Here is a 10,641-nt window from a genome sequence, read left to right on the forward strand (position 1 = left end):
ATTTACAGCATTTTATTAATATGGGTAACCTTGACCACTGACCAACAAACGGAAAGTGCATAGACAAATAGTTAGCCGAATTAGCGTTTGTCCAGAAATTATAGAGGAACACCTTCTCCATTTTCCAGAAGAATGGCAACACCTGGCAAGGAAATTTGTGTTGAATTCACAGTAGGCCTACACTAAATGAGAAGTTTATTGTGTTGTGACTACACTAGAAGTAGACGTCTGGTTGTTACGCACATTACGACATCGTTATATCACAAAAGAGGAGAAATGGAGAAGGGACGGACAGAGATAACAGGCAACTAAATGGCAGTATTTTAAAAGTACAGTACCTTCTAAAGCAGGGGTGTCAAACTCAATTCCTGGAGGGCCGGAGCTCTGCAGAGTTTCGATTCAACCCTAATTAAACACACCTGATCCAACTAATCAAGTCCTTCAGGCTTATTTGAAAACTACATAGTAGCCTATGTGTGTTGGAGCAGGGTTGGAACAAGACTCTGCAGTGCTCCGGCCCTCGAGGAACTGAGTTTGACACCCCTGCTCTAAAGTAAAACCTGAGGAAAACGTGATTAACCCTCTGCTATTGTTCATTTGGGGGTCACACTTGTGTTGTTCGTGGTCAAAAGTGACCGAACACCTGAAATGTAACTTTTTTCAGTAAAATCAATGTAATATATTTTTGTTAAATAAATGTAATTATTTTTTTCTTTTTTAGTTTGTATTTTGAGTGAATTTCATGGTAATGAATATTTATGCAATAATTAGGATAACAATTTTCCCATTCTCAGTGTGTACATTTTGCACTCTTGATATTTTAAAGGGGTCATATGATGCGTTTTCAATTGTTCCTTTCTCTTTGGAGTGTTACAAGCTCTTGGTGCATAAAGAAGATCTGTAAAGTTGCAAAGACTAAAGTCTCAAATCCAAAGAGATATTCTTTATAAAATTTAAGAGTCAGTCACTCTTACCTAAAACGGCTCGTTCTAACACGCCCCCACATATCTACCTCACTATGTGGGAAGATTTGCATAACGCCGCCCAAATGTTCACGCCACATATACACATTTCATTATACCAAATACACAAAATAATGTTCTTTTTAGCAGCATCATATGACCCCTTTAAGAGTGTCACCCCTTCATTACTTTGCACTTTTTTCTGCATTGTGAATGATTTGTAGATTGTACACAAAAGAACTTCTGTATTTTTGTGTGTTTCCCATTCATTTCCAATGGCGGTCAACACAAACAACACAAGTGTGACTATTTTATTTATTTATTTTTTAAGGACCATTTAGTTTTTTCGAATCAAGTCCACTTTTTTTTTTTTTTTTTGTGGTCGCATAGCGACTACCATAAGTCGTCGAGTATCGTACCATACCGATAAAGCAGCGATTTTAATAAATAAATAAAAATTCTGGTCTAAATGACCGAATAATACCAGATATCGAAGCATATGGGTAGCAATATTCATTTTGAAATGTAATATGAAAAAAGACGATGTATTTCTGTATTTAAATTTATATTTGTCATTTCCATAACCAGAGGGTTTAAAAGCTTACATTTGAAAGCTAAATGGACGACAAGCTCCAACCTTTATCAATTTCCAACTAGCCGATTGGATGAATGTGATTTCACCAAGTACAACATGTTCCTGGATCAAGATCCTTGTTGTTCCTGGAACAACATCCCAATCAACCAATCAGATTTGAGGAACAACTTTACAGGAAATGTCAGTTTTAGGCTTACAACAAGGGTTAGGTGCTTCTACACCCGTTATTCAGCTATTATTTCCCTCTGATTTTAGGGATACATTATGGGTAGGGTTAGGTTTAAGTGTAGGAATAGGGTTATGTTTTTGGACAGCAATGTTCCAGGATCAACAAAAGATGGTGATCCAGGAACATGTCTGACTTGGCAAAATCACAGCAACCCATCCCTCTAGTGGTTGTTGTGCAAGTGGCAGCAACTATTGAATCTCACTGCTACAACAAAACTACCTACCTTCTCACACTAAAGTACAAACTCTCCATAAAGGCGGCTACAACAACCGTTGTTGAATCACTGCTCTTAATAAAACGCTTCATTCACTCATTATAACACGAATTAAGTTGAATATATGCAAATTGAAAAAAAATACATTTCAACTGCTTAACCTTCTAAAGAATTTCTCCACCTCCCAAATATTTAAAAAGTTTTCATCATCCACTTATGTGTGGATGATTGTTATTTATTAATTAATTTATTGCATTTGTGCCACTAAAGAGAATACACTATATAATCACATCACTTAATTGCAGTCAAGATGTTTATTTCTCATCTTATTTCACATTCAAGCCTTTGTAATGCATGTCTGAAAATGAGCTTAAATACAAACTTTGCAAGTAACCCACATTACACATTCACCGTGAGCCACAATGATGGGACCACTTCAGTGTAACAGACACTTACGTGACGTTACATCCTCTCAGGTGAGAGTTCACAGAGGAAGAATGTTCAAGACCTCCACAACATCATGTGGGCATGATGATGTTTTAGCACCGTTTCACCAAAAGGAGAGATGAAACCCATTACACAGCTGTCGGAGTCTCTTCCTTGAGTCTGCAAGCATGTGTGGAAACAAGCTCTCCATATTCCAAAAAGGAAAAATTTGATGCATACTAAGAAAACAGCAATGGAGCTTTTAACATTTACCGCTCGCTTAAAACAAAAGCTTTCATTTTATGTGTGTTATGAAATGTGCACTGTATATGTAGCAGTTGCATTTTGTAGAAGACCTCTAGAATGATTGCTTCTCTACGGATTAACTATGCGCCAATGTATTATTATAAATCAAATTTTAAACAGGACCCCATATTGCTTTACAGCAGGGGTGTCAAACTCAATTCCTGGAGGGCCGGAGCCTTGCAGAGTTTTGTTCCAATCCTGCTCCAACACACAAACCATGTAGTTTTCAAATAAGCCTATAGGACATTATTAGTTGAATCAGGTGTGTTTAATTAGGGTTGAATCTAAACTCTGCAGGGCTCCGGCCCTCCAGGAATTGAGTTTGACACCCCTGACACAGAGCACTACAACATTCTTCTTTAAATGACATGATCCAAATCACTAAAACCAGACAGATGCATTCAAGTTGAAAGCAGATCCACCTGCCGAGATGAATCAAATCAGCAGCAATACTTTTCAGCCCACTGATATGACGTCAGTTTGAACATCCAATGATTGCTCTTTTGGAATGTCTAGCCTGCACACAAATTGAATGTTGTCTAATCAAACTTTCTCAATGAACGATTCATGCATAAAAGCTACTATTATAAAGTGCCATTATAGCAATAGTTTTAAATTAAAGATAAAACCTTGGAGCATATATTGAGGGTTATAAGTCTCATTATCTCACAAACATGGTATTTACAGGTTGTGCCTAATTATGAGAAAGGAGTGGTCCCATTTAAACAGAATAAAGAAAACAAACATACAAACCTAAAAAAATGCAATGCAGATTAAAATTCAAACTTTATGCACAATAAAAGAGACATTCAGCAACAAGTGATGGGATACAAAGACCACTGTACATCACTGATGATCACTTATTGGCCAGTAGCGAGCAGTGATGTGCAAGACCACAATGACATGTCATTTCAGACCACATATTCACCAAGGTATAAAAAGCATAAGTAGGGATGTAACGATTAAGTTAATCGCGAGCTGGTTGAAAATCGATTCAAATCGGTTGAGATGCTAAACAAATCGCAATTCAATTAGGGGTAACGTTAGGAGTTTATATGAATCCATGTCTGAGGGGAACTTACTGTCTTTCGATAGTATTTTGTCTTTTCATCTTGCCTCTGTATAATGCATATTAAAAGTTCATAAGTGCAGCGCTGCTTTGTTTACAGCGGAAACCAAGGAAACGCTTTAAGCGCCACCTGCTGGCAGAGAGTGCATCTGCGTCTCATTCAGCTCGACTGCCGTTTGTTTCATGCAGATATTTTTTATGTATAGTTTCACAAAACTAAAGTAAAATCATTCTGTTTTTGCTTCAAATTTCGAAATTATACAATCTAATTTAGAGTAAAAAATGCTCATATTGCAAGTATGCAGCATCTTTGTTTGGATAATGATTAAAATGCAGTGGTTGCCTGCCTCTAATTTTAAATGGAAAGACAAATGGACAAAGCCTTATTTTGTTTATATGAACATATTTATTTTATTTGTGTTATTTATTTTATTTGGGCCTTGTTTTGTTATTTACGTTTACATTTTATTTAGCAGATGCTTTTATCCAAAGCGACTTACAAATGAGGACAATAGAAGCAATCAAAACAAAAGAGCAATAATATGCAAGTGCTATATTAGTATATTATTATAGTGTTGTATTTCAATTTCACAAAGAAACTTGCAGCATTTTGTCCAAGCAATAATAAAAGGACACATTTAATTTTATAATTTGTCTTAAATCTCATTTTGTAAAAAAAAAATTGTGAATCGAATCGAATTGTGAGTTGATCCCCTAAGCATACGTAATAATATTAGCAAACAATTCTTCACATTCAGGGCAACAGTGAAAAACACAGCAACCAAATATTGTAAAATGTAGAGAACTATAGTGCAATGAACTCCTTTACAAATCATGGTCATATACACGGTCATACATTGAGGGAAGAAAAAAAAAAATCAGCTTCTTGGGCAGAACATTTTAAGAGTCTCTATGGCTATGAAAGATAAAAACATCACCTGAAAATAAACACAAAAGCACAGACATGTTTAATGCATGTACAACTGCTTAACCCTGAACAAAAAACATAATAATTAAACAAAACATCCTAAACCAGTCTGAGATAGATTTCTGGTCTTGTTCAAGCTGATCTACTTTGTTTAAACTGGTCTTGTTGGTATTCCAGCCAGGCCAAGCAGGTGATGGCTAAACCAGAACAGCAAACCAGCTTAGGGTGTTTTTTTTTTTTCCAGCATGTTTTAATGGGGTCCATAAGATCAAGAGTGAACCTCACTGCATTTGGTTACACTAGAAGTAGACGTTAGGCTCAAACAAACAGCGAGCAAAGTCAATAAAACCCCAAGCTGACTGCTTTGAACGAACTTCACACAGTGGCCATGGCAAATTCTGCTCTCCAGGCAGCAGTCAAGAGTGAAACATTCATTTGGTCTCAGTCCAAACTGCAGCCTCAGTGTCACAAAATTTTGTTCTCTTTGCCAGTAGTGACCCTGCACTCAGTAATGAGGAGAAAAGCAGTGCACAATACAATCAATGGTGCTATTACACTCTTGAGGTCAAACCGCAGTGCTCTGAAACGACAAACAGCAGCATGGATCCAACTAGAACGTATCATTCCAAAGACCTATGCCGACTGCTGAGCGTTAATAAATCTTTGGCTGAATGTAAATGTCCTGCTATGAGATGGATGTGAGAACCCTTATCCTCCCAAGTCTTTATTTCTCCTGAGTTGAGAGCGAGTGTGACAGAAAGCAAAGTCAAAGTGGCTTAGTTGTACCCTGTGCGTTAGAAAGACGACAATACAAGAGTATCACTGCAGAACCTGATAGCAGAGACACAAATTTTTATGTATAGTTTCACAAAACTGAAGTCAAACCATTCTGTTTTTGCTTCAAATTTCGAAATTATACAATCTAATTTAGAGTAAAAAATGCTCATATTGCAAGTATGCAGCATCTTTGTTTGGATAATGATTAAAATGCAGTGGTTGCCTGCCTCTAATTTTAAATGGAAAGACAAATGGACAAAGCCTTATTTTGTTTATATGAACATATTTATTTTATTTGTGTTATTTATTTTATTTGGGCCTTGTTTTGTTATTTACGTTTACATTTTATTTAGCAGATGCTTTTATCCAAAGCGACTTACAAATGAGGACAATAGAAGCAATCAAAACAAAAGAGCAATAATATGCAAGTGCTATATTAGTATATTATTATAGTGTTGTATTTCAATTTCACAAAGAAACTTGCAGCATTTTGTCCAAGCAATAATAAAAGGACACATTTAATTTTATAATTTGTCTTAAATCTCATTTTGTAAAAAAAAAATTGTGAATCGAATCGAATTGTGAGTTGATCCCCTAAGCATACGTAATAATATTAGCAAACAATTCTTCACATTCAGGGCAACAGTGAAAAACACAGCAACCAAATATTGTAAAATGTAGAGAACTATAGTGCAATGAACTCCTTTACAAATCATGGTCATATACACGGTCATACATTGAGGGAAGAAAAAAAAAAATCAGCTTCTTGGGCAGAACATTTTAAGAGTCTCTATGGCTATGAAAGATAAAAACATCACCTGAAAATAAACACAAAAGCACAGACATGTTTAATGCATGTACAACTGCTTAACCCTGAACAAAAAACATAATAATTAAACAAAACATCCTAAACCAGTCTGAGATAGATTTCTGGTCTTGTTCAAGCTGATCTACTTTGTTTAAACTGGTCTTGTTGGTATTCCAGCCAGGCCAAGCAGGTGATGGCTAAACCAGAACAGCAAACCAGCTTAGGGTGTTTTTTTTTTTTCCAGCATGTTTTAATGGGGTCCATAAGATCAAGAGTGAACCTCACTGCATTTGGTTACACTAGAAGTAGACGTTAGGCTCAAACAAACAGCGAGCAAAGTCAATAAAACCCCAAGCTGACTGCTTTGAACGAACTTCACACAGTGGCCATGGCAAATTCTGCTCTCCAGGCAGCAGTCAAGAGTGAAACATTCATTTGGTCTCAGTCCAAACTGCAGCCTCAGTGTCACAAAATTTTGTTCTCTTTGCCAGTAGTGACCCTGCACTCAGTAATGAGGAGAAAAGCAGTGCACAATACAATCAATGGTGCTATTACACTCTTGAGGTCAAACCGCAGTGCTCTGAAACGACAAACAGCAGCATGGATCCAACTAGAACGTATCATTCCAAAGACCTATGCCGACTGCTGAGCGTTAATAAATCTTTGGCTGAATGTAAATGTCCTGCTATGAGATGGATGTGAGAACCCTTATCCTCCCAAGTCTTTATTTCTCCTGAGTTGAGAGCGAGTGTGACAGAAAGCAAAGTCAAAGTGGCTTAGTTGTACCCTGTGCGTTAGAAAGACGACAATACAAGAGTATCACTGCAGAACCTGATAGCAGAGACACAAAATGGACATTTTCCTCAGCAGTATCAAAGTTTAAGATCCTTATTAACAAAAATGGTAACTAAAATGGCTTCAACTGTTCATTTATGACTGCAGTGCAAACATGCTTATGATGAGATATACTGTATAGACTTTGTTACACACATATCTATATGATAAATTGTTTCTGAAATGAAGCGAGCTTTGTTAACTGAAACCAAAGATGCTGTCGCATTAGCATAATTTTGGCGAAACACTGTGGACCAAAAAGGTTAATTGTATATTGTCAACAGTGAAGTATGAAGCACAGCTCACACAAAAGTCACTTTCATACCAAGCAGGTTTCTGTTGGTCAACATGGCAAATTCACAAGCAAAATCATTCGCCCTCACGCAAAATTCAAGATTGTGTGGATTCCTAACCGGATTTTGCCCATAAAAATTCACCCAAAAACGGTAAATGTGATCACATCTTAACACTGATCAAAGAGAGAACAGAAAACCAAATCTTCAAGCATATGTAGCAAATTAGCATAATTTGGGAACATCAAAGCTGTGAAATGTGTAACATTCAGCTGAGAAGTGCATACGCACACTTCTTTTCTCTCTCTGAGTATGTGACTGTTTGAAGGCAAGCATGAGAATCTGGCTCTGAGAATGAGGGAGGTAGAGGCTTTGCTTCGGTTGCGATCATCTACTCGACTCTCCAAAGTGATTGCTCCTAAAATCTGTTCCCCTTCAGCTGTCAGTCAGTCGTGGCGCCAACCAATTCAGACACGCGGTCCCACTCTCTCTCTATGACATATATCACTTCCACACGTGTGACCCGAGCATTGGATTTGAACCGGGAGCAGCCGCCCCACCCATGGGCTGCCCGTATCCCATCATGTTATTGGCACCATAGAAATTCATTCCTGCCATGTGTTGAGTCATCTGTGAGAGACAACAGAAACCGTTATTACAGGCAATTAATTAACAGAAAATAACGATTACACTTTCATTTTGTTTACCCTTATGCTGTTTTAAACCTGTGTGATTTTTTTTTTTCCTCAGAGGAAGGCAAAAAGAGAAACCTTATACCAGTTGTTTTTGGCAATACAGAACAATTAATGGGGACTGAAGCTTTCAAGGAAGCAGATTGCCACAGCCTCATGTTCCACAGGAAACTAACTAGGAGACATAAAGAAGCTTTCAAGCTTCAAAAAGAGTGAAAAAAGTATGATAAAAGCATCGTAAAAGTGCATCTGCATCTTCATAAGCCACACTACAGCTTCATGTGAGAAACAGATGAAATTTAAATAACTGAAATATTATGTTAGCAGTCATAAGAGTAAGAACAATACTGTTCAAAAGTTTAGGGTCGATAATAGAAGTCTCTTATACTTACTAAGTCTGCAATTATCATAATAACAAATACAGTAAAAACAGTAGTATTTTGTGAAATCTTATTACAATTTAAAATAACTGCTTTCTATTTGAATATATTTTAAAATGTAAGTTATTCCTGTGATGACAATGCTGTGATCAAGAAACATTTCCAATTATTATCAATGTTGAAAATGTTATGCTGCTTAATATTTTTGTGTAAACCGTGATACTTTTTTTTTGACTATGAATAGAAAGTTCAAAAGAACAGCATTTATTTGAAATATAAAAGTTTTGTAACATTATACATTTTATAACATTATAGAAGGCTTACAATATAGCGAATGAGTCTTATGGATACTTTTATTGTGCTTTTGCAGGTTTGTTGATGCTTGAAAGCTCTCCATTCATGATAAATACATGGGAAAAACCTGTACATTCTTCAAAATATCTTCTTTTGTGTTTCACAAAAGGTCATACATACTCGTTTGGAACAACATAAGGCTGAGTAAATGATGACAGAATTTGAATTTCAAATTTTAAAATCATTATAACGTGTGTTCTTGCAGTAACAAACAAAATGGATTTGATTTGAATTAAACATACATGAAAACATTTTTGGGCTATCACTGTGGAAAAAAAAATGAATAATTTGCCATTTCAAGTCAGCATGGTAATTCTGAATTCGGTGCTTGTTACCTGGCTGATGTTCCACTGCAGCTGTTGGGCCTGCTGTGCTCCATATGCCTGCTGAGGAACTGCTGCCATGTTTCCCATCATCCCATTCTGCATTCCCATTATGCCCCCCTGCACCCCTGCCATGTACGGAGGAGCAGTATGTCCCAGTATGTTCATCTGTGGTGCCATCATAGGCCCCATCATGCCCTGCTGGGCACCCAGGGCCTGGTATTGGCCGTACCCTGCAGCAGGGACATAGCCCATCTGGGTTGCTCCCATATACATACCAGCTAAAACGGAAACAGATAAACATGCATAAACAGTACAAAGCGACAGAAAACAACATGTAAGTCATTTCAAATATGCCTTTATCCTGAAACTAATCTCACCATGAGCAGCCATGTTTGTTTGTGGTGCTGTACTGCCGTACAGGGACAAGATTGAGTCCTTAGACAGCTTTTTTCCGCTGTCCTCACTTTTGGAGGGGGGATCCAGGAACAGGCTGAGGTTTTCGGGCATTGATGCTGCTACCCGTCCAGTGGGCATGGACCCTGAGCTAGGCTACAGTGGGGGAAAAAAACAAACAAACACTTAAACTACTTGGTTTACATGCATTAATCACTCAAAAGATGGATCCAAGATAGTCAAAGAATGAAGTGAAAACTCTGGACTGTATGAAAATCTTTACCGTGCTCCTGGAGGAGTTTGAGCTGCTGACGGTGGCAGGCAGAGAGCTGAAGAGGTCGAGGGCAGGACTGAGTTCAGTGCTTGGTTTGCCATTGGACACGGGAGCTTTAGGAGCAGGGGCATCTGGGAAAGAGAGTTTCAACATTAAGCATCTATATTGTGATTGCACTGATATGTATGGTGTGTTTGTTAGCTTCTCACCTAGTCCTAGTAAGTCATTAACAGACTGTGACTGCTTTGGACTGTTTTTGAATTGTTGTGACTCGTCTTTTTTCTACGAGACAAACAAACGTAATCATGCGTTAATGATGAAAACAGCATTTTGTTATTTAAATAAGAGTCGTTCAGTCAAGACGACAATTTGACGGTCAACTTGGAAGGCTCCTTTAGGAAATTCTAATGTGATTTTAAAATGGAAATGTTTTGTGATTGTGTTCAGTTTATGAGTATGGGTATGCAGCATAAGGTTAGAACAAAACATTAAAGTCTCTTCAAGTAACATTAACTACAATTTTAATCATAATTCGAAAACCGCTATTCTAAAAACTAGGAATTCCAGAAGGAAACGCATAGCTCAAAAATTCTAATTCTCTCCCAGGTTTTAGGTCTATAAAACTAACCCCCTGGTTCTCAACAGGACTTCAACATGACTAAAAGCGACTTAGGGTGCTTTCACACTTGGTTTGATTGCCTGGTCTGAATCAGAGTTCAATTGCTCCCCCCTCCCCTGCTGGTTTGTGTTCATACGGTGTTTTTTTTTTTTTTGGTACCAA

General features: G+C 37.4%; 1 protein-coding gene across 3 annotated transcripts in view; it reads right to left on the reverse strand.

Moving 5' to 3' along the window:
- Positions 1-4,475: 4,475 nt before the first annotated feature.
- LOC107698993 (stromal membrane-associated protein 2-like) overlaps positions 4,476-10,641 on the reverse strand; it is a 27,833-nt gene continuing 21,667 nt past the window's right edge. For 2 of the 3 annotated variants that reach the window (XM_016500132.1, XM_016500131.1), the window contains 5 exons: positions 10,070-10,142; positions 9,870-9,991; positions 9,571-9,742; positions 9,203-9,471; positions 6,061-8,071 (listed from right to left, as the gene is read on the reverse strand). In XM_016500132.1, coding sequence (XP_016355618.1) covers positions 7,946-8,071; positions 9,203-9,471; positions 9,571-9,742; positions 9,870-9,991; positions 10,070-10,142 — 762 coding nt within the window. In that variant the 3' untranslated portion in view covers positions 6,061-7,945. Of the gene's footprint in view, positions 5,561-6,060; positions 8,072-9,202; positions 9,472-9,570; positions 9,743-9,869; positions 9,992-10,069; positions 10,143-10,641 lie in introns of those variants that run through there. The other variant, XR_001635406.1, reaches the window with a different exon arrangement.

This window comes from Sinocyclocheilus anshuiensis, unplaced genomic scaffold, assembly GCF_001515605.1.
Source record: "Sinocyclocheilus anshuiensis isolate Anshui unplaced genomic scaffold, SAMN03320099.WGS_v1.1 scaffold74, whole genome shotgun sequence".
In the NCBI taxonomy this organism is placed as follows: domain Eukaryota; kingdom Metazoa; phylum Chordata; class Actinopteri; order Cypriniformes; family Cyprinidae; genus Sinocyclocheilus; species Sinocyclocheilus anshuiensis.